This window comes from Ornithorhynchus anatinus, chromosome 5, assembly GCF_004115215.2.
Source record: "Ornithorhynchus anatinus isolate Pmale09 chromosome 5, mOrnAna1.pri.v4, whole genome shotgun sequence".
NCBI classification, from domain to species: Eukaryota; Metazoa; Chordata; class Mammalia; order Monotremata; family Ornithorhynchidae; genus Ornithorhynchus; species Ornithorhynchus anatinus.
In genome coordinates this window covers 72662329-72686628 of record NC_041732.1, presented here as the reverse complement: position 1 = coordinate 72686628, position 24300 = coordinate 72662329, and the positions used below count along the sequence as shown (strand labels likewise).

At 50.9% G+C, this 24300-nt stretch overlaps 1 protein-coding gene across 5 annotated transcripts in view; it reads right to left on the bottom strand.

Annotated features, from left to right (window-relative positions):
- Positions 1 to 24300, bottom strand: part of CHD5 (chromodomain helicase DNA binding protein 5) — a 101197-nt gene that overhangs the window by 20328 nt on the left and 56569 nt on the right. For all 5 annotated transcript variants that reach the window (XM_029066244.2, XM_039912088.1, XM_029066243.2 and 2 more), the window contains exons 11-23: positions 23820 to 24031; positions 17905 to 18036; positions 17589 to 17697; positions 16137 to 16328; positions 15812 to 16012; positions 13854 to 13991; positions 13634 to 13755; positions 12297 to 12470; positions 8125 to 8266; positions 7210 to 7341; positions 3690 to 3807; positions 1987 to 2111; positions 319 to 550 (exon numbers count right to left, since the gene is read on the bottom strand). In XM_029066244.2, the coding sequence (XP_028922077.1) occupies positions 319 to 550; positions 1987 to 2111; positions 3690 to 3807; positions 7210 to 7341; positions 8125 to 8266; positions 12297 to 12470; positions 13634 to 13755; positions 13854 to 13991; positions 15812 to 16012; positions 16137 to 16328; positions 17589 to 17697; positions 17905 to 18036; positions 23820 to 24031 (2029 nt within the window). The remainder of the gene's footprint in view (positions 1 to 318; positions 551 to 1986; positions 2112 to 3689; positions 3808 to 7209; positions 7342 to 8124; positions 8267 to 12296; positions 12471 to 13633; positions 13756 to 13853; positions 13992 to 15811; positions 16013 to 16136; positions 16329 to 17588; positions 17698 to 17904; positions 18037 to 23819; positions 24032 to 24300) is intronic.

Here is a 24300-nt window from a genome sequence, read left to right as displayed (position 1 = left end):
ATCCACCCTCAGTGCCTCCATAACCTCATCAGTAAAATGGGGTTTAAGACTGTGAGCCCCATGCGGGACAGGGACTGAGTCTAACCTGATTATCTTGTATCTACCCAAGCATCTAATACAGTGCCTGGCACGTAGTAAGCACTTAACACATACTGTTTAAAAAAAACCCAAAACAGATGCTCCATGAATCCCACCAGTGCCTCAATTGACAGAGGGAGTCAAGGGCTTTGGCCCACAAGGATTCTCCCTGGAGCCGAAGCCTGGGGTCAGGGGTGGGGGGCCTGAGGGCCGGCTGGCTCAGGACTTGCTCCTGCTCACCTTCCACGTCATCCTTGAAGAGCTCCTCAGTGCCAAACTTGAGAATGTCATCCAGCTCCTGCTTGGTCATGGACCCGGACTTGGATCCCAGGCCGGGCCGCACCACCAGATGGGTCAGCATCATCTTGCGCTTGGCCACCTGGGTGATGCGCTCCTCCACCGACGCCCGTGTCACGAACCGGTAGATCATCACCTTCTTGTTCTGCCCGATGCGGTGGGCGCGACTGAAGGCCTGTGCGGGAGGGGCCGGCGGGGGAAGACCCAGGCTGGCCAGCAGAGGGGACACCGGCCAGCCCCGGCAACCCACCACTACCACACAACCAAACACACACACGCATATATGTCCCCCTACTGCCCCAGAACCTCAGAGAAGCAGCGTGGACTAGTGGAAAGAGCACAGGCCTGAAGTCAGAGGACATGGGTTCTAATCCCAGGTCCGCCATTTGTCTGCTGTGTAACCTTTGGGGAAGTCACTTAATTTCTCGGGGTCTCAGCTACCTCAAAATGGGGATTCAATACCTGTTCTTCCTCCTACTTAGACTATGAGCCCCCAATGGGACCTGATTAACTTGCATCTACTCCAGTGCTTAGTACAGTGATGGACACATACTAAGAGCTAAATAAACACCATTATTATTATTATTATCCACACGGACTAGCCTGTTTGCCCATGACCTGACATGAGTTCAGCAGGTGGCTTGCAAATAGCCAGGAAACTAGAGTGGGTTTGTGGGATTTAAGTGCTTAGTACAGTACCTTGAACACAATAAGTACTCAACAAAAATGACTGAAGTAGGGCCCAGAAGGAATTGCAAAAACTCTCTCAGGTTTTCAGGGGTTTTGTGGGAGACTGCTCCAAACCAGCACCCTCAGGGAGGGAGGTCATCCTTAAGAGGACCAAGAGGGAATGATCCGGTACTCCTGTTTTTCACCATTAAATTCCAGGGAAGTCATCGAGGCAGCGGGGAGAGGAGAGCAAACAGGGAGGCTCAGTGGGAGGCAAATAGGAAGAGGGGGCAAGGGAAGAGAAGGGGAAAAGGAGGAGGAAGAGGATGAGGAGCCAGAATGATCCCAGGGTGGGAGAGTTTTGGAGTCCCTAGAGATTGTGGGCTATTGGCAGTGTGATCTAGTGGAAAGAGCTTGGGACTGAAAGTCAGATGACCCAGATTCCAGTCCTAGCTCTGTCCCTGGCTTGCTATATGACCTTGGATAAGTCACTCAACTTCTCTGTGCCTCAGTATACTTTTTCTAAAATAGGGATTCGATATCTATTCTCCCTCCTTCTTAGTCTGTGAGCCCCATGAGGAACAGGCCCTCTGATCTGATTTTCTTCTATCTACCCTGATGCGTAGCACAGGGCTTGGTCCCTAGTAAGTGTCTTTTAAATTGCTCAGATTAACTAGTTGATGAAGTCCAGGAAGACCCCACAAGGGGAGAGGATGGAGAGCAAGGTAGCTGGTGCCCAGAGTTGAGCTCGGCCCAGAGATGAGTCAACCAGGAGAGGTTTTCTAGACTGAAAGCTCGCTGCAGGCAAGGAATGTGTATTTTATTGTTATACTGTACTCTCCCAAGCTCTTAGTACAGTGCTCTGCACACAGTAAGAGCTCAATAAATATGATTGAATGACAGACTGACTGATTGGCAGGGGCCCCGGGTCAGGGCACAGACCTGGATGTCGTTGTGCGGGTTCCAGTCGGAGTCATAGATGATGACGGTGTCAGCTGTTGCCAGGTTGATGCCCAGCCCGCCAGCCCGGGTGGAGAGGAGGAAGCAGAACTGTTGAGCCCCTGGAGCTGGAGAACAGAAGGAGGGGTGGGATTTGGCCATGAACAGGGAGGGGGGTGAGAAGGGGAAGGCTGTCCCCTTACTTAGCCCACTGGACCCTGCCCAAGAGGGACAGGGGCACCTTTCAATTCATCGTCCCTTTGGCAAGAGTCTTCCATGGGGGTAGGTTCAGAGGGGAGGCTGAGTGATACCGGCTGGGAACCCGTTGTCATGACCAGACCCTCTGCCCCTGTCTGCGCAGGCAAGTGAAAACATAAGAGCCCGTGTGACTCTGCCTAATTCAGGGCGAAAATCAGGTCAATGAACAAAGTGAGGGACTCTCTAGCTTGTTTCCATCACTCCAAATTGCAGGATCCCTGCTCGATGTGCCACAAGGGAAGCACAGAATTTCAAGGGACCGGGTTTTCAAAGTCAGGAAACTGCTCTCCCAGAAAAGCACCCAGTGTTTACCTGCCCACCTGCCACCATGGATTCAGTCGCCAATCTCATAGAGGATATATACACACACAAACATCCCCTTCCACTACAAACACACACACCCACACACTCTCTATCTCTCTCTCTGTTGCCTCTCAGTTGGTTTACACACACACAACCACATATAATAGCATGGATATATACCCGTCTTTCTCAGCAAAATCACACTTTTTTAAATCACATTTGTTAGGCACTTTTTATGTGCCAAGTACCATATTAAGCACTGGACATTCTAACATGTCAATGGTTGTCACCCACATCTACTCCCATACAATGAATACACACAGACACACATGGACACACACCCCCTATCTTACATTTGTAATCTAAACAGGTGTCCACACACATTCCTACCAAATCAGTGAATCTTTCAGAAAAGCCTTCTCCTGTTCCAAGTCTGCCGCCTTCCACAGTGACTACTCAATCTGGGGTCTTGGAGAGCTGGGAACCACACAGGGAGACCTGCCTCTCACCCCAAGACATCCATGGGTTCCCACTGCTCGGGGAACCTACACAGCCTTCACTGGGAGGGGTCTGGGGGAAGACGTGGGTCTATAGGGAAGAATAGGACAAGCCAAACAATCTATAAAGGGAAATTTCATTAAATCTAGAGCTGGACATTCCATTAAATCTAGAGCAGGACACCCCATCTAATTCTATAGTGATATGCAGCATTAATTCCAGAGCAGGCCACAGCATAAAAATCTAGAGTGGGACACACCATGAAATCTAGAGTAGGGATACACCACGAAAACCAGACGAAGGCACACCACTGAAATCCAGAAGTGGGATGCTCCATTAAATATATAGCTGGACACACCATTAAATGTACAGTGAGACAAATGTTTAAATCTAGAGCGGGACACACCAAAAAATCAAGAGAGGGACACTTCATTAAATCTACAGTGGGACCCACCATAAAATCTAGAGTGGGACACTTCATTAAATCTACAGTGGGACACATCATTAAATCTAGAGCAGGGCACACCATTAAATTTACTGTGGGACACACCAAAAAAATCTAGATGGGGACACTCCATTAAATCTACAATGGTACACACCACTAAATCTAGAGTTGGGCATGCCATTAAATCTCAAGTGGGACACACCATTAAATCTGTCAATTGCTTCTTGCCGGAGTCCGCCAGTGATCCCGCCATCAATCCGCTCATATTTGTAGCCCTCGTATTCCAGGAAGTCCTCCAGCAGGTCAAGCATTTTGGTCATCTGTGGGCCAAGGGAAGGGGAGGTGAGAACTTGAGCATCAGAAAAATGCCCCACTCTCACCCTTAGGGGGTGGCATCGGAGGCTCCAGATAGTTTGTCAAGGTATTTACCGAAGGCCATCGGGGTACCAGTGAGTCAGTGAGTCATTTGTAATTGTTGAGCACTTTGTGTGCAGAGCACTGTACTCAGTGCTTGAGAGAGTACAATATAACATACTAGCCACTTGGGTAGGTACCACAGAAATCAAGGACACATTCCCTGCCTTCAAGGCACTCCAACGCAGCATCTGGCCACATCCCAAACAGGAACTAGGGGGTAAAACATCCTAAATGAGCAGCTGCACCCCAGGTCATCACACAGGCCTGGTTGGACAGGGGGCAGTCCTACCTCAGACCACCCACCTCTGCTAGGGTCAGCAAGCACTGGGTTCAGCTGACCTCCAAGCCCTAGCCCAGTGGAAGCCATTAAATAATTTTTGCCTTTGGAAGCACAGCATGGCTGGGGGATATGGTACAGGGGTGCGTGTGGGGTGTAAAGTGGGCCCCTTTCCCCAATCTCTAGACATGTTGCCTTTAGGTTGGGTCCAGGATGGAGGGGGCAGTGGAGTGTCAAAAGACAGAAGTACTAACCTGGAAGGAGAACGAACCATCCTGCTCTTTGACCTGTGGCCCTGTCGGGCAGATCCTGGAAGCCATTATTCTGGGGCCGATTTGGTTCTTGCACTTACTGATTCACTCATTCATTCATTTATTCATTCAATCGTATTTATTGAGTGCTTACTATGTGTGGAGAACTGTTCTAAGCACTTGGGAGAGTACAATACATTCCCTGCCCTCAACGAGCTTACAGTCCATCCAGATTCCACCCAGAGTGAGAGGCTGTGCCCCTTTGGTGGGCAGGGAGGAACCCAGGCCCCTAGGACCAGGGCAACTGTCCCAAATCAGCACTTGTCTGCTATGTGACCTTGGGCTGGCCTTGGGCAAGACACTTCACTTCTCTGAGCCTCAGTTACCTCATCTGTAAAATGGGGATTGAGACTGTGAGCCCCCCATGGGACAGGGACTGTATCCAACCCATGTGCTTGTATCCATCCCAGGGCTTAGTATAGTGCCTGGCATATAGTAAGGGCTTAACAAATACCATAATTATTATTATCCACCCACTTGCACGCCCCCCCAGTAGGAGGATTCTGGGGATTCTGCTGAGACCTAGGTAAGCCCTCGCTCCAGGGCTCCCTGGCTTGGGCCGGGCATAGCAGCCCTATCCAAGGCAGAGCCCAGAAGGTAAAAACATCATGTGACTGAGAATCAGCATTGCCTAGTGGAAAGAGTCCAGGCCTGGAAGTCAGAAGGACCTGGGTTCTCATTCCTGCCTCCCCACTTTTCTGCTGGGTAAACTTGGGCAAGTCACTTCACTTCCCTTTGCCTCCATTCTTTCATCTGCAAGATGGGGATTTAAGTCTGAAAGTCTCATGTGGGACTTGTCTGCTTCCAACCAGATTAGCTTGTATCTACTCTTTTTTTTTTTTGTTGTTGGTATTTGTTAAGCGCTTACTATGTGCCGAGCACTGTTCTAAGCGCTGGGGTAGACATAGGGGAATCAGGTTGTCCCACGTGGGGCTCACAGTCTTAATCCCCATTTTACAGATGAGGGAACTGAGGCACAGAGAAGTTAAGTGACTTGCCCACAGTCACACAGCCGACAAGTGGCAGAGCTGGGATTCGAACTCATGAGCCCTGACTCCAAAGCCCGTGCTCTTTCCACTGAGCCACGCTGCTTCCCCATAATGGGGATAAATTTGCACCCCATGTGGGACCTGGACAGTGTCCAACATGATTCTCTTGTATGTACCCCAGTGTTACAGAGTTGTATGTACTCCAGAGCTTAGTACAGTGCCTGGCATATGGTAAGCGTTAAATAAAATACCATTTTAAAAAAAAAGTGATGACTTCCCCACCCCAAATGTGAGGTGCTTTTCTGGCTCATCAAAATTTTCAATTTCGCATATCTCATTTTACCCTCACAGCAGGCCTGAGACACCATCATCCCCATTTTGCAGAAGAGAAAACCGGAGTCCCAGAGAGGTTAAGTGACCTGCCAAGGTCACACAGCAGGTCAGAGACAGGAGAAGGGACTTAAACCCAGGTGCCAAACTTCCAGGCCCACAATCCTTCTCCTAGGCCCTGTGACGCACAGTACTAAGTGCCTTTAAAAAAATGGTATTTGTTAAGTGCTGTGTGCCAAGCACTGTATTAAGCACTGGGATAGACATAAATCTCTCAGGTTGGACATAGTCCATGTTTCACATGGGGCTCATAGTCTAAATCACCATTTTACAGATAAGGTAATTGAAGCACAGAGAAGTTAAGTGAATTACCTAAGGTCACAGAGTGCTTGGTAAAACACAACAGAAGCAAGACCCACAATGCCTGCCCTCAGTCTATTCCCTGAAGCTTCTCGCTTCCCTAAGCGGAGGCAGAGAATCAATCTCAGGTCTTGCTTACAGTGAAGTCTTCTTGAGGAGAAAGTGCTTCTCCTCCCCACAACTCCTGGCCACCCAAGGGTCTGCTCCTAATATGGTCGATAGAGATCAATCAACCCATGGTACTTATTGAGCACCTACTGTGAGCAGAGCACTGCATTGTTTGAGAAAGTACAAGATTAAGCAGACCCTATTCCTGTCTTAAAGGATTTTACAATCTAGCGGTGGGTTGGGCTGGAGGGCTGGCTGGAAACAATGTCTTCTAGTGGAAAGAGCAAGGGTCTGGGAGTCAGAGGACCTGTGTTCTAACCCTGGCTCTGCCACTTGACTGCTGCTTGACCTTAGGCAAGTCTCTTTAACTTCTCTGGGATCAGTTTCCTCATCTGTGAAATGGGGATTAAGAACCTATTCTCTCTGTCTGTTAGACTGTGAACCCAGTGAAGGACAGGGACTGAGTCCAACCTGATTATCTTGTACCTACCCCAACACTTGGTAGAGTGCTTGACACATCTTTTTTTAATGGAACTTGTTTAGCACTTTTTATGTGCCAGGCACTGCACTAGGCACTGGGGTAGATACAAACTAATCAGGTTGGTCACAATCCATGTCCCACATGGGGTTCACAGTCCTTTACAGATGAGGTAACTGCACTTCAGAGAAGTTAAGTGACTTGCCTGAGGTCACATAGCAGAAAAATGGCAGAGCAGGAATTAGATCCCAGGTCTTTCTGACTCCCAGGCCCATGCACTGTTAGTCACATAGTAAACACTTAACAAATACCATTACTGTTATTATTATTATTATTATTTTCATCCATCCACCCTGACGGTCCAGCAGTGAAGACAATATATTCCAGGAGAAGTTTCTGTCAGGCTGGGGCCTGATCCTGAGGTGCCGGGACAGAGAGTCATGTAGGCTCACCTGGGAAAAGATCAAAACACGGTGGCCTCCATCCCGGAGCTTTTTCAGCATCTTCTGCAGCAGCATGAGTTTCCCCGAAGACTTGACCAGTGAGCTGCCATCGTATGACCCATTGGGCAGGACCGGTGCCTCCTGAGAGGGTGGTAGAAGGTAGGCAGGGTGGGAGAGGGGGAAACCAAGAGAGCACCTCCCTGCCCAGAGCCCCACCGGAACTCTTTCAACCAGCCTTGGCTGGGGACCCCAGCAGGAGGACAGAGGGTGAGAGAGCTACCCAGACCCACCCCCTGAATATGGAGCTCAGATTCCTGCAGAAAGAAGGGCCCCCTCCTCCCACCCATCCTGGAAGGTCCAGAAGCTTGAACTTTCTCAAAGCAATACACTCCCCCCATCTCTCCCCTATCGCTAAGGGGTTGGACAAGTGTGAGAAGCGAGACCCCAAGGAGCTGGTGTTAGGGGAAATGAGGTCTCGCCAGAATTAATGAGATGTTGCTGCAATCCTGAGGAAGAGATGCCGCAGTGGACAGACCAGAATGGTGGGTAACAACGGGGAGGAGGGGGGTGGGGGGAGTAAGGGGGGGCATTCCTATCCTTGAGAAGAGGCTGCTGGGGGATCCAGAGACCAAAAGCAGATTTAAAAAGAGCAATAGGTGCAGCAGTAGGCCTCAGCCCAGAGGAGGATGGCTTTACATGCCCCTAGTGGGAACTGGTCCACCTGGTTGAGCCAAGGCCCTATCGGCAGCATCACAGGCCGGAGGCATCCAACCGTTTCTAAGTGGCATCTCCTGTGGGCAGCTGCCAAGGGCAACGGGTGGATTAGCCACCAAGTCTGACTCTTCAGGGACACTCATGGTGATGTTTCCAGGGGGCAACGCCACCTGCCCCTGCCCCTCAGAGGTGTGATCCAGGTTTCCCTACCACAGCAGCCACGGGGAAGAGGTAGGGATGATTGCAGCACTTCTTCAGGTCCATCATGATGTTGAGCAGTGACACCTGGTTTCCCCCACCCTTAGAATTCAGGGCCTCAAAATTCCTGGTCAGGATGAACTTGTAGTATTTCCTGCAAGTAGGTAATCAGGAAAAATTACTCAATCACCTGCCCTCAGCCACCTGCACCGTCCTCCCTCTCCCCTCCTCTACTCAGTCTGCTGACAGGGCTTAAGGACCATCTCTATGAGGACAACTACCAGATCTCTCTCTCTGTAGCCCTAACAGCTCATCCATCCTGCAATCCCTTATCTCCTCTGGACATAATCATAAAAATAATTATAATAATGGTATTTGTTATGTGCTTACTATGTGCCAAGCACTGAACTAAGTGCTAGGGTAGAAACAAGATAATCAGGTCCCATATGGGTCTCACAGTGTAAGTAGGAGGGAGAACAGGTATTGAACCCCTATTCTGTAGATGAAGGAACTGAGGTACAGAGAAGTTAAGTGACTTGCCCAAAGTCACTGGTAGGTACGTGGAGGAGTTGGGATTAGAACCCAGGTCCTCTGACTCCCAGGTCTGCACTCTTTCCATGAGGATGCACTGCTTCTCAGATGTCCTGGGATTTCTCCCAGGTTATCTCCACTTGGAGGTTCCCTCCAGCACCTCAAACTCCAGATGCCTAAAATGGAACCCTTCATCTTTCAGCCTAAACCCATTCATCTCCCTAACTTTCCCATCACAAAAGACAACGCAAACATCCTCCCTATCCCAGAAGGCCACAACCTCGGTGTCATCCTCCACCCCTGACTATCGTTCAACACTCACATTCAGTCTACTGCCCCATCAGGTCATTTCTTCTGACACAACATCTCCCGGTTCTGCCCCTTCCTCTCCACACAAACTGCTATGATCCACTTTCCAGTTCTGGTCTTACTGCAACTAGACTAAGCAGCGTGGCTCAGTGGAAAGAGTGTGGGCTTTGGAGTCAGAGGTCATGAGTTCAAATCCCAGCTCTGTCACTTGTCAGCTGTGTGACTGTGGGCAAGTCATTTAACTTCTCTGTGCCTCAGTTCCCTCATCTGTAAAATGGGGATAAAGACTGTGAGCCCCACGTGGGACAACCTGATTCCCCTGTGTCTACCCCAGCGCTTAGAACAGTGCTCGGCACATAGTAAGCGCTTAACAAATACCAACATCCCCATTTCCCAGCCTCCAGCCTCTCCCCAGTCTAGTCAATACTCCATGCTGCTGCAAATATCATCTTCCTGACGCATTGCTCGGCCCGCATCTCTCTTCTCCTCAAAACCCACTCAAAAACTCCTTGCAGCCAGTTTTAAGGCTCTCCCCCATCTGACCACAACTTAGCTACTTGCCCTTTTCACCCTCTGTTCCCTAACTGTCTGTCTTCACTCCTCCCACGCCAATCTTCTAGCTGTACCTCGCTCTCAACTCTCAACTCTTCCTCCTCTCTCCCCTCACTCACACTGTTCCCCCTATCTTGGAACTCCCTCCCTCCCTACATCAGACAGACCCTAGCTCTTCCCACACTCAATCCCTCCTAAAATGTCACCTCCTCCAACAAGCCTTCCCCATTTAAACTTCCAGCACCCTGAACCATAAGATTCCATCAATCAACCCATACTTATGAAGGTATTTATTCCCTCCTTGGTATTTGTGGATATACATGCACTCTATCACTTCTTTTGATCACTATAGTTGTAAATATTTTTATATTTGCCTCCCCTCAGAATGAAAGCTCTCTACGGGCAGGCAATGGGGCCCTTCATTCTGCCCTTTCTAATCGCTTAGTACAGTGCACTGCACCAAGTAGGTGCTCAATAAATGCTATTACATCTGGTATTGTAAATAGCACTAGAAGATCACAGGATGAAGAGCCAAGAGACCTATGCTCTTAGTCCCAATTCTGCCACTAGCCTGCTGTGTTAATCCACCCGGAGCCCTTGGCCTCTGCCCATAAAAGACAGCTTCTGGATGGAGATGACACTTAAAAATGTACTTCCAAATTATTATTCTTACTGGCAGAGGGGAAAAACAGAGGCTCAGAGAGGTTAAGAAATTTGTCCAAAGTAACTCATCCAAGTCACATGGTGGATCTGGACCAAGAATCCTGATCCAGTGATTGCCAGGCTAGGGTTCTGTTCATTAAATAGTACTGGGAGGACTCCAGCCTCCACTTCTGAGTAAGGACGGACCTCTGGAGCTAATGACTGTGAGGGAACCCTCTGCCCCATCCATCTTAGAGTCTCATGCCAACCTCAGATAGGACAGAGGTGGGACACATTAAACTTGCTCCATTGTTTTTCAGAAAAAGGAGGTGGAAAATGAGCAAAAGGATGAAGAAATTATGAATGGCTGTGGGATTCCCTGGTCTAATACTCTCCAGCTGGATCCCCAGGGGTTCAACATCAGAAGTATTTATTTATTCTCTTCTCCCATTGCACCTCAGCTTGCACTCTTCTCTCCTCCGAAGTTCACTTCACTGCATCTTGTTCTCAACTCTCCCACCTCCAACCCCTTGCTCACCTACTTCTCCTGCCTGAAACTTCCTTCCCCATCAACTCTGCTAAGTCACAGCTCTCCTTATCTTCAGAACCCTCCTGAAAACCCTCCTCCAGAAAACTGGCCCTGATTAAGCTCCACCTTCTCAGCTCACATCCACAGCCACCTTTAGCTTTTATGCTGACATATCCCAGCACTTAACACATATGCTCAATGCAGATTAATTTACACTCATTCAACTACTATTCCTAATAATAATTATGGTATTTAAGTGCTTACTATGTGCCACCCACTATACTAAGCGTTGGGGTGTATACAGGCAAATCAGATAGGACACAGTCCATGTCTCATGTGGGGCTCACAGTCTCAATCCCCATTTTACAGATGAGGTAACTGAGGCACAGAAAAGGTAAGTGACTTGCCCAAGGTCACACAGCTGACAAGTGACAGAGCTGGGATTAGGACCCATGACCTTCTGACTCCCCAGGCCCGTGTTCTATCCACTATGCCAGGCTGCTTCTCATCTGATCATCTTCCATTCTTTTGCTTTCACCAGCCACAGCTTTCTGAATGCTGTGGCCTAGTAGAAAGAGCACGGGCCTGCGAGTCAGAGAACCTGGGTTCTAATCCCTGCTCCACCGCTTGTGTGTTGTGTGACCTTAGAGAAGTCACTTAACTTCTCTGTGCTACAGTTTCCCCATCTGCTATATGGGATTGAAATGCTACTTCCCCCTACTTAGACTGTGAGCCCCCATGTGGGCAGGGACTGTGTCCTACCTGATTATTTTGTATCTACCCCAGTTCTTTGCACAAACAAATTCCATTTCTGTGCCTTTCAGTACCCCCTGATACTCTGTAAGCTCCTTGAGAGCAGGGGCCATGTCTCTTATTGAAATTAACTTTCCCAAGCATTTAGTACAATATACCTACAACCAGCAAGTGCTCAGTATGGTGTTCTGCTGACTGGTGACTGACTGGCTGACTGGCTGACAGACTAGCTGACTGATTGGTTAACAGGCAGGAGCTCAGTAAGGGGCTCTGCACATAGCAGACACTCAGTACAATGCTCTTTATATAGTAGTCACTCAGCACAGTTTTAATCCCACATCCGGAGGTCAGTACCATGCTTTGCACACAGTAGATGCCCAGCACAGGACTCTGCTCACCGCAGGAGCTCCATCAATTCCACTGCCTGACTGACTGACTGGCTGACTGACTGACTCACCGGATGGCTCACTAAATGGCTGGCTGGCTAGCTGGCTGGTTGACTACTGGCTGGCCGGCTACTGGCTGGCTGCTACTGGTTGGCTGGCTGACTCACTGTCTGTCTGGCTTGCTGACTGGCTGGCCAGTTGGTTGGCTGACTGGATGGCTGACTGACTAGTTTCCAAGTGCTTATTACAGTGCTCTGCACATAGTATGCGCTCAATAAATACTATTGAATGAATGAATGAACTAGTTGACTGGCTGAATGACTAGCTTATTGGTTAACTGGCTCGCTGATGGGTTGGCTGGTTGATTGGATGGCTGACTGACTGGCTGACCAGGTGAGTGGCTAGTTGGCTGACTGGCTGGTTGGGTGAATGGCTAGCTGGCTGACTAGTTGGTGAAGACCGAGAGTGGAGAAGACACTCACTTCTGCATCTGGCTCAGTTCCACCCTGACGATGAGTTCCGTCTTGGCGGGCATATTCTTGAACACGTCGACCTTGAGCCGCCGCAGCATGTGAGGACCCAGCAGGTCGTGCAGCTTTTTGATCTGATCCTCCTTGGAGATGTCAGCAAACTCCTCCAGGAAGCCCTCCAGGTTACTGCCAGGGAGAAGATGGAGAAAACTAGCTCCTTCCTTCACCTCCTGTGGGGCAGACATGCAGACCCATCACTGGAGTGAGAATGGGGACAATGGCTGGGCCAGAAGGAGAGAGAGGATTCACCTCCCAGAAGGGTCAGGGAGGGAGGGACCCCCAGAAGACATCGTGTCAAATGCCCTGCCTCTGAACAGGCTCTAATGTTAACAGAATTCACAGCTCCTCGATCCATTTCTAAGTTGTCCATCTTTCTTTCCCCTCACTCACCTCACAGCAAAACGCTCTCCCCTCTATTCCCCACCCATTCCCTTTATTGTATTCTGCTTCAGTCTCTCGCCATTGGGGTCGATATTTAGCTGGATTCCAGAGAGTTGGGCTGGTACCAGGGCCATTCCAGGCTGGGTTTTGGAAGCACCAGTGCCCAATCTATAAATACACTAGTACCAGGCTTCTTCATCTCTGAAGCCAGTGGGAAAGATAAGCTGGCAGCAGAACCCCAGGGAGAAGCTGGGGCAGAGGAGAAATTCACAGAGGCACAGTTAAGTTCATGAGAGGGAGAGGAGGCAGCTATATATCTGGAAAGCTTCAGCCCAGCCTCAGTTTCCCATTCTCTTTTGGATGCTTCCCCACACTCCCCTCTCCTGAACTTCCTCTTCCCAAATCTCTCTAATGTATTTGGACTGGCCTAGGTGAAATAAGAGGGGTCATTTTTAAATCCCCAGGACATAATAATCATAATAATAAAGGTTATTTAAGTGCTTACTATGTGCCAAGCACTGTCCTAAGTACTGGAGTAGACACAAGCAAATCAGCTTGGACTCAGTCCCTTATCACAGTCTTAATACTCAATTTACAGATGAAGTAACTGAGGCTCCGAGAAGTGAAGTGAGTTGCCCAAGGTCACCCAGCAGACAAGTGGCAGAGCAGGGATTAGAACTCAGATCCTTCTGACTCCCAGACCCATTCTTTATCCACTAGGCCACATTGCTTCTCTCTTCCCCTACAAGCCCCTCTCTTACCCCCTGACCGCACAGACCCTCCACAACATTCCCCTCTCCCCAGGGAACCCTGGGCCCACAGGACAAGGGGCGGTTGCAGCTGAGGTGAGGGCCCTTCCCCCGGCCACCTGCCGCCCCCCGGCTGCCTGGCCACCCGGCCCAGCTCACTTGAACCTCTCTGGGGTCAGGAAGTTAAGGAGATGGAACAGCTCCTCGAGGTTGTTCTGCAGGGGCGTGCCAGTGAGCAGCAGCTTGTAGTCGATCTTGTAGCTGTTCAGCACCCGGAAGAACTTGCAGGGTGAGAGACAGGGGTCTCGTCAGGGGGGCGGGGCGGAGGAGGCCCTCCCACCCCCGCCCGTGCCGATGCCATGCCCGAGACAGCCCCCACCTTGGACTGGTTGTTCTTGAGCCGATGGGCCTCGTCCACTACAAGACAGGCCCACTCGATGGACCCCAGGACCGCCTGGTCAATGGTGATGAGCTCGTAGGAAGTCAGCAGGACGTGGAACTTGATCTGGGCCTCTTTCTGGAGGGAAAGGCCGAGAGGGAAACTAGGCGGGAAGGGGAAAGGGATGGGGAAGGGGGGGGAAAGAGAAGAGAGGGCGGAACAAGGGGAAGGAAGGAGAGGAAGGAAAGGGGGAGAGGGAGGGGAAGGGGGAAGAGGAAAGAGGGAGGGAAAGGGGAGGGGAAGCAGAGCCCAGGGCCAGGTCCCACCACTCCCGACTGCTCCAGACCCTAGGCCCAGCCAGAGGCAAGACAAGTGACTACCTGCCCAGAGCAAAGCTCCAGGCTGCCAGTCAGTGGGCGAATGGGTGAGCCAAGCCAGCAGAAAACTGTACCCATTTTAGTATAGAAATGACTGAGGCTGTTCATACCAGGAGAGTGGGGAGGGGAGGTGGGAAAGGGAAGGCCCGGTATGATTCTTCTCTGCCGTCCACAGCCACCAATAGTGGACCCCTCTCACCTTTGGGAAATCCCAGGAAGAACTTCTCTCCACCACCATCCCACAGGCCCCTCCAACTCTCACGCCTCTGCCAAACCCATCTCAAACACACACACAAACAGACACACACACACACACATGCCAATCTACTCTCAAATAATGTGGGTTTATTCCTGACCTTCTAACTATATTCCAGGTTCTTTCTTTCCCTCATCCTGTTCCCTGCTCCCTTTTCTCCCTCTCCCCCTCTCTCCCTTTCTACCACTCCCTCTCATCTTTTTTCCTTCACTTCCTTCTGTACCCCCATCCCCCTCCTGAACCCACCCTCCAGCTGTCCTTTGGGAGAACCCTTTCAACCTAGCTGGGCACCAGGGAATGAACCTGCTCCGGTTCTTCCCAGTGATGCTGAAAAGTGTAGCACCACCCCCGGGATGGAAGGCCCAGGGGTGAGCATCAAGGCAGGGAACAAAGGAAGGAGAAAAGCAATGTAGAGCAGGACAGGGAGGGAGAAGGGAGACGTGGAGCCAGATGAGAAGTAAGAAGGGTGGCGGGGAGGCAGAAGGGTGGTGTGGAATGGGACGGGAAGGAAGGGGTCTGTGGAGAGGGACAGGGAGAACAACTGCAGGGAACAGGATCAGGAGTGTGGAGTGGGATGGGGAGGAAGAAGGTCTGTGTGGAGAGGGACAGGGAGAGGAGAAAGGCTGCATGGAGTGGGACAGGGAGGGAGAAGGGCCACGTAGAGAACAGGGAAGGAGAAGGAATGCATGGAGCAGGAAAGGGAGGGAGAAGGGCTGCTTGGAGTGGGACAAGGAGGGAGAGGGCTGCATGGAGAGGGACAGAGAAGGAAAAGGGTGGCATGGAGTGGGGAAAGGAGAGAGAAGGGCAGTGTGGAGTGGGACAGGGAGAGTGAAGAGCAACCTGGAGCGGGGTGAGGGAAGTGCTTGTGGAGGTGGGTGAGGAAGTCTGGGAAATACCCAATTACCCAATTCAGCCAATGGAAAGATGGAGAAAAGTCAGCCTGACCCGGAAGGATAAATGCTTAGCTGTGGGGAGAGGAATCCTTGGAGTTCTCACATCTGTGACCCCACTGAACTGGGGAGAGCAGCACCAGTATAGGAAATGGGAACCTAAAGGGGGTACATGGTAGCTCCTCTCCTCCCAGCTGGGCTCCCCTCCGCCCTTCCAGCTAGTTGGATGGTTCTAGGAGGGCAGGCATGGGAGAAGGGGGGATCATTCTTGGGGGGCCAAGTGTGGATGGTTCCAGGGGGCGGGTGTGGGTAGTGTGGGGAATGATTCTGGTGAGGCAAGTGGGGATGATGCTATGGATGGTTCTGAGGGGGCAGGTGTGGATGGTGGCATCTCCTTCCTGGGCCGCCCATGGGGTGGGGGGATCGGGCACTCACCTTCATGCGGAAAACCTTCTTGCCACTGCGGATGGCGTTGTCCTCAAAGGAGAACTCGTTCTCCCGGATCACGGAGCGGCTCTCCTTGTCCCCAGTGTACGTGACCACGTAGAAGTCGGGCGCCCACATCTCGAACTCCCGCTCCCAGTTGATGATGGTGGAGAGGGGAGCGCTGACCAGGTATGGCCCTTTCGAGTGACCCTGGTCAGCGGGACCGGGGAGGGGGTCTCCCATGAGCCAGCGGCCCCCAGCAGTGGGGCGGCGGGGGAGAGGTGGGGGGGCAGGGTGTTGGGAGTGAGGGGTTGTGGGGAGGGCAGGTCCTCACCTCCTTATACAGGGAATACAGGCACACTATGGTCTGCACTGTCTTCCCCAGACCCATCTCGTCAGCCAGGATGGTGTCCGTGCCCTGGGCCCAGGAGAACCTCAGCCAGTTGAGCCCCTCCAGCTGGTAAGGGTGGAGTGTGCCGCCCGTGCAGTCGATGTACCATGGCTGCTTGTCAAACTTCACGGTGGGCTGTGACCAAGAGGCCCAGGGTGTGAGGCAGCTCCTGTCCCCCTTCCTTCAACTGCCCTCACCCCCTGTTGCCCCCAGCCTCCTCACTCCTCTGCAGCCCGCTGTCTCCTCCCCTCTGTGGACCCTGGTCCCCCTGCAGTCCCTGGAACCCTTTACCCTCTGCAGTTCCTGGAACCCCTTCCCCTCTGTGACCCCCTGCCCCTCTGTACCTCTGGCCCCCCACTCTGTGGCTAGCCCTCTTCCTTCTGTTGCCCCCAAGCCCCTTCCTCTTCAGCTTCTTGTCCCCCCTCGCCCCTCTGCAGCCTCCTCCAGCCCCCTTTCACCTCTATATCCCCAGCACCCTCCTGGGAGCCCTAGGTCCCCCCACCTTTCTGTGACCCCAGCCCCGGCCCTGGCCCCCTACCGCAGCTGCTCATCAATGGCTCTATTGGTGAGAAAGATGCATTTCTGTAGTCCAGCTGCTTCTCTGTCTCCCCTCCCCTCTTCTACTGCAAGAGTGGGAAGGACGCAGGGAGTGGGACCCATCTTTAACCCAGGCCTCCAGTGAGGCCTGGTGCACTGGGAGCCCTATTTTGTGCTCCCAGTCTCCCATCCCCAACGGGGTCCCGCTCCCAATGTCCCCCACTTCCCTCACTTTCAGAGACTCGCTTCAGGCCCCTGTCTCCAGACAGTCCTGGGGCAGGAAAGTTGGCGCAGTCAGCTCACCCCTCCCCACTCTAAGCGGCCCTTCATCCTGTTTTCCACTGGTCTGTCCCTTCCAGAGATAGATATGGCTCTAGATGCCTTTATGGCTGGGTTATTTCCAGTGTCCAGCCTCCTTCCACCTTGACTCCTGAGATCGCGGCTCAGAAGTGGCACCTGGGCCATGGCAGGGAAATGCAGCAGTTCTGGAGTGAGTGGGGAGAGTCAGAGGTCATCCCAGGAGACCCACTCTAGGTTTGAGGTAGCTCAGAGGACTTCTGCAAAATAGCCCAGACCATCATCACTTTAATACTGTGTGCTCAGGCTACCACTTGAGACATCCCGTGGGCCTCTGTGTCCAGTATTCTCGGGTGCAGTCAGTGGTCACCCTAACCCCTCCTACATCCTCCTCAACCAGGGCTGGGCGAAAATTCCTTAGCACCTCAAAAGGAGGCAGCAGGGCCTTCGAATCACCATCTTGTTCTTTCTGCAGAGCCCCCCCACCAGGTGGGACTCTCTGCCTGTTGCCCATCCCCCTCCCTACTATCATCACCCCCAAAAACCCCCAAACCCGCTCACATCCACAACTGGCGTCTCCGGAGGCTTTTCCAGCTTCTCGTCCTTCAGTTTCCTTCCTTTCTTGTTGAGTCTCTTGGGCGGCCTGGTATCTTCCCCCAACATCAGCTCCCTGGAGATCATCAGAGAGATCAGAGCAGCAGTTGAGAAAACCTCACGCTGTCGAGCGAGAAGAGAAGCCAAAGCTGAGAGTTTAGAGACCCCCAAAACTATCAGAAGGCGGGTGGTGGGTCCTTGGACTGAACTGTGCCCACACCTGGAACTTGCCCACAGCCTGCCCCACAGAACTCCCTCCTCCCAAATCTCCAAACCTCCTCACCTGTGATTCCAGTAACCTTGTTTTAGGTTCTCATAGTAAGGGATGTCGATGTCATCCATCTCCCAGGTACACTGGTCGTAGGGAAGGTCTTTCCACTTGATCAGGTAATGGACGTCCCCCTTCTTATCGAAGCTGTGGCACAAGTGACAAGGGGGTGCCTTTAGCCGGGCCCGTGCCCCCACCCCTGAAAGGCTAGTTTCAGGATGAATACCCACCCAAGGACATAAGCCAGACCAGGCTGGGCAGGGCTCATCTCGGCCCTGTTTCCGACGGTAGCACCCAAAGAAGCTTGGAGGAATGGGATGAGAGTTGATTCCTTGACACTCTTTCTCATGGTTGCGATGAAACTTTTAACACCCCTAACTTTTCCCTCTACTAAATCCTCCTGGATCCCACTCCTCAGTGAATTTATCCCAACTCCTGAAACTTACAAATATAAACTGGAAGCTCCTTGGGGCAGGGATCATGACTATCAACTCTATTGTATGGTAATCTCCCAAGCACTTAAAAGCTTGCTCCTCACACTGAGTACACAATAAATACGATGCTTGATTGTTGACTGATTGTCAGTCCGCACAACTTCATGCAGTAAGCAACTCTTCATCCTCTGGGTGAAGAAGTTTTCCCTTTCCTTTCTTCTGAGACTAAGAGCCTTCCCATTTCACTGGGAAACAGTGTGGCCTAGTGCAAAGAGCATAGGCCTGGGAGTCGGAGGCCCTGAGTTCTAATCCTGGCGCGGCCACTTGTCTGCTATAGGACCTTAGGCAAGTCAATTAACTTCTCTGTGCCTCAGTTCCCACATGTGTAAAATGGGGATTCAATCTCTGTTCTTCCTCCTACTTAGACTGTGAGCCCCATGTAGGACTTGATGATCTTTTACTTACTACAGTGCTTGGCTCATAGTAAGCACTTAACAAATACCACAATTATTATTACCAGATTCTGATAATTGAGGAGGAGGCATACTTTTTGAGCTTCTAGGACCTGCGTTCTAGTCCTTGTTCTGGCACTGGGGTATCTGGGGGACGATTCACGTTTGCCATGTCCAAGCCCTTCCTGATTTTGCAAACTTCACCCATGTCCCCCACCAGCCTGCATTTTTTCAGACTGAAGAGTCCTCACCACTTCTGTTCATCCTCCTATGAAAGTGTTTTCCATAGGCCCAGCACTGTACTCCATCCTTTTTAAGTGCCCTTGGGCTCTTAAATCTCACCCTACACACACACACAAACACACACACACACACACACACACACCCGCCTCCCGTCCCCCCACAAATTATCTCTAAAACTGAGACCTAAAGGACACTCAGACCTCGGCTCTCCGGACATGCCAGCCCCCGCCCCCCTCCCAAATAAAAACAAGACTATTCAGATCATTGAGATGGTGGCACACTTCTTGAACTTCTAGGATCTGGGTTCTAATCCCAGCCTTGCTACTTGCCTTCTGTGTAACCTTGGGAAAGTCACCTTACTTCTCTTGGCCTGTTTCCTCATTTGTAATATGGGGATTCAATACTTGTCCTTCCAATTTAGACTGAGCCAGCCCTAGGTAGGCCTGATGATCTTGAATCTACCCTTCTCTGTGCTTAGTACAGTGCTTAATAAATGCCACAATTATGATTAGTATTACTATGTGAGCTCTGCCTAGACAATTTGCAGACATAATAATTATTGTGGTATACATTAGGTCCTTAATGTGTGCCAAGCACTGTATTAAGTGCTGAGGTAGATACAAGATAATTATGTCTCACTTGGGGCTCACAATCTAAGAGGGAGACCAGATATTGAATCCCCATTTTGCATGAGGGAACTGAAGCACAGAGAAGTGAAGTGACTTGTCCAAGGTCACTCAGAAGGTAAATGTGGAGCTGGGATTAGAATCCAAGTCCTCTGACTCCAATCAATCAATCACTTGATCAATTGTATTTACTGAGCACTCAGTGTGTGCAAGCACTGTACTAAGAACTTGGGAGAATACTCCACTCCACAGAAAGCACCCTATCAAAGGTCACCAATGATCTCCTCTTGACAAATCCAATGGCCTCTACTCCATCCTAATCTTCCTCGACCTCTCTGCTGCCTTCAACAATGCGGACTACCCCCTAATAATAATAATGTTGGTATTTGTTAAGCGCTTACTATGTGCCGAGCACTGTTCTAAGCGCTGGGGTAGACATAGGGGAATCAGGTTGTCCCACGTGGGGCTCACAGTCTTAATCCCCATTTTACAGATGAGGGAACTGAGGCACAGAGAAGTGAAGTGACTTGCCCACAGTCACACAGCCGACAAGTGGCAGAGCTGGGATTCGAACTCATGAGCCCTGACTCCAAAGCCCATGCTCTTTCCACTGAGCCACGCTGCTTCTCAGCTTCTCAGCTTCTTCTCCCTACCCTTGGAAATGTTACCCAACCTTGGCTTCGCTGACTCTCTCCTCTCCTGCCTCTCCTCATCTCTCTGGCCATTCATTCTCAGTCTCCTTCTCGGGCTCCTCCTCTGCCTCCAACCCCCCAACTGTAGGGGTCCCTCAAGGTTCAGTTCTGGGTCCCCTTCTATTATCCATCTACACCCATTCCCTTGAAGAGCTCATTCTCTCCCATGACTTCAACTACCATTTCTATGCAGATGACACCCAAACCTGCATCTGCAGCCCTGATCTCTCTCCCCTTCTCCAGTCTCACATCTCCTGCCTTCAAGACATCTCTACTTGGATGGCCTCTCACAACTTAAAACTTAAATGTCCAAAACAGAACTCCTTATCTTCCCACTTAAACCCTGTCTTCCCCCTGACTTTTCCATCACTGAAGACAGCACCACAATCCTTCCTGTCTCACAAGCCCGTAAACTTGGTGTAATTCTTGACTCTTCTCCGTCATTCAACCCATATATTCAATCCATCACTAAATCCTCTCGGTCCCACCTTCACAACATAGCTAAAATCCGCCCTTTCCTCTCCATCCAAACTGCTACCACATTTCAGCGTGGCTCAGTGGAAAGAGCCTGGGCTTGGGAGTCAGAGGTCAGGGTTCGAATCCCAGCTCTGCCACTTGTCAGCTGTGTGACTGTGGGCAAGTCACTTCACTTCTCTCTGCCTCAGTTACCTCATCTGTAAAATGGGGATGAAGAATGTGAGCCTCACATGGGACAACCTGATTACCCTGTATCTACCCCAGCACTTAGAACAGTGCTCTGCACATAGTAAGCGCTTAACAAATACCAACATTATTATTAATACAGTCACTTAATCCTATCCCGCCTGGAATACTGCATCAGCCTCTTTGCTGACCTCCCAGTCTCGTGTCTCTCCCCACTCCAGTTCATACTTCACAACTGCTGACCGGATCATTTTCTACAAAAACGTTCAGGACATGTCTCTCTCCTCCTCAAAATACTCCAGTGGTTGCCCATCCACCTCTGCAACAAACAAAAACTCCTCACCATTGGCTTTAAAGCAATCGATCACCTTGACCCTTCCTACCTTACCTCGCTAGTCTCCTACTACAGCCCAGGCCGCACACTTCATTCCTCTAGTGCTCCCCTTCTCACTGTGCCTCGATCTCGCCTATCTTGCTGCTGAACACTCACTCATGTCCTGCCTCTGGCCTGGAACACTCTCCCTTCTCAAATCCTACATACAATTACTCTCCCCCACTTCAAAGCCTTACTGAAGGCACATCTCCTCCAAGAGGTCTTCCCTAAGCTCCCCCTTTCCTCTTCTCCCTCTCCCTTCTGCCTCGACTTGCTCCCTCTGTTCTCCCCCCTCCCAGCCCCACAGCACTTATATGCATATCTGTAATTCATTTATTTCTATTAATGCCTGTCTCCCCCAACTCTGGACTGTAAACTCATTGTGGGCGGGGACTGTGTCTGTTAATTGCTGAATTGTACTCTCCCAAGCGCTTAGTACAGTGATCTGTACACAGTAAGGTCTTAATAAATATGATTAAATGAAAATCCAAAACTGACAGTGGAGAATAAAGGATTAAGCTCTCCATCATCACCTGAACCCCGACAAGCCAGAGGTTTCCACCCATATGGGGAAACTCTCCCAAAAGTGAGCTCGTGAGGGCCTGTTCATTTCCAGCTCTCGTGAAGGAGCTCTGTAAAGCAGCATGGCATAGTGGAAAGAGCCTGGGCATGGGAATCAGAGGCCCTGGGTTCGAATCCCAGCTCTGCATTTAACTGCTAAGCTCACTGTGGGCAAGGAATGTGACTGTTTCTTGTTATACTGTACTCTACCAAGTGCTTAGTACAGTGCTCTGCACAAAGTAAACACTCAATAAAAACGACTGACTGACCTTGGGCAAGTCACTAAACATCTCTTTCTCAGTTTCCCCAACTGTAAAATGGGGATTCAATACCTGTTCTCCCTCCTACTTAGACTGTGAGCCCCATGCGGGATAGGAATTGTTTCCAAACTGATTAACTTGTATCTACCCCAGCATTGTAGTACATGCTTAACAAGCGCCATAATAAATGAAGAGAGTTCTGCAGCCTCATCTTTCCCCCTCGCTCTGTTTAGCCTCTGATGGCAGCACAGGCCTCCTTCAGACCCCCAGGCACTCTTACCCTGCAAAGGCACAAATCTGGCTGCAGCCTGGCCTAGTGAGAGCAGTTTTAGCCTAGGGCAAAGAGCACAGGCCTGAGAGTCAGAAGACCTGGGTTTCCTGTCAGTGGGCAGGGATTGTCTCTATCTGTTGCCGAATTGTACTTTCCAAGTGCTTAGTACAGTGCTCGGCACACAGTAAGCGCTCAATAAATACTATTGAATGAATAAACCCAGCTCTGCTACATGTCTGCAGGGTGACTTTGGGTAAGTCACTTCACTTCTCTGTGCCTCAGTTCCCTCATCTGTAAAGGGATTAAGACTGTGAGCCCCATGTGGGACAGGTACTGCATCCAACCCTATAACCTTGTACCTACCTCAGTGTTTAGAACAGTGCTTGGCACATAATAATAATAATAATTGTGGTATTTGTTAAGCACTTGTTATGTACCAGGCACTGTACTAAGCACTAGGATGGATACAAGCAGATCGGGTTGGACACAATTCCTGCCCCACATGGGGCTCACAGTCCTAATGCCCTAGTAAGCGCTTAACGAATACTATCATCACTCAGTTTCCATGTTAAAGACTCCCTGACAGAGTTGCCTGCCTTCCGATTTTGCCAGGGGACATTGGCTGGGGAACTCTGCAGGGCAGGAAAACTCCTTAGGGGGTGCCAGGGCCCCAAGCGGCCACCCAGGTCATTCCTAACCCCTTTCTGGGACCAGCAGGGGCACCAGGTGCATATTTAAGGGCCTCCAGGTCTGGACTCCACACCCAGATTATAGGGCAGTGAAGCTCGTGGGCCTGTCCGGAGAAATGGAGCTGGGGCTGGGACACTAATTTAGGCAAGTGATAGCCACGGTGGGTACTGAAGTCAGTAATGGGAAGACCAATCTCCCTGATTCCCACATAAATTTATGGATTATTCCATAAATGATTAATGGTGATCAGGAAAAAGCATCCATTACTCCATTTGTCTTAGATGAGTAAATTCCCAGAGGTGAAATGAGTCCATCAAGATGTGAGACTCAGTTTCCCCAGATCCAAACCCTATCGACTGGCTAGGAACATGAACATCTTGGAATGGCTGCCATATTTGAACTGGAGATCTGCAGAGGGGTTGGAGGGAGAGGTTGGAGGGGAAGAACATTTTCCACACTGCCCTCCCTCTCCCCTGAACTTGGAAAAAGGGGAAACGGGGGGCAAATGCAGCCAAAGGATTTAGGCTAGAGTACAGAAGACTTTCCACCAGAGAGGATAGAGAGAGACCCCAAATGGGGCACCGTCTAGGGGCTCTCCTTCGTCGATGGTTTGATGCTTTAGGGGCAGGGGAATGTTTGCGATGACACCCTCCACCCCACCTGACCTGTGGTTCAGAACCCGGTGGATCATCATCCACTCCGGCTTGATCCCGTAGCGGTAGAAGTTCTCCTCCATCTTGGCGTACTGTGGGTCTTTGTTCTTCCTCTTCTCGCTCTTGCCATCTTCGTCTCCAGAACCGTAGTCGAACGCCGGAGGTTCGTCCATGTCGTTCTTTCTTTGATAGTTGCGGTACATGACGGTGTGGTACAGCTCCAGCTGGCCCCGCCCCCACCACACAGACAGCCAGGTGAGGGGCAACCTCTTCCCCACCCCCTGGACTTCCCCTGCCTACCCAAGCCTCCCTCTCCACCCCACACCCTTCCCCATCGCCCCCCTCCTCCCTGTCCTGCTTCCCTCCGCCCTTCTCTTCCATTTCCCTTCTCCCTCCTCCCTGCCCTGAACTCCCCTCCTTACCACCATCCATGCCTTCTTCCCTTCTTATTCCTCCCCAATCTGCAACCATCTCCCTCCTCCTCACCCATTTC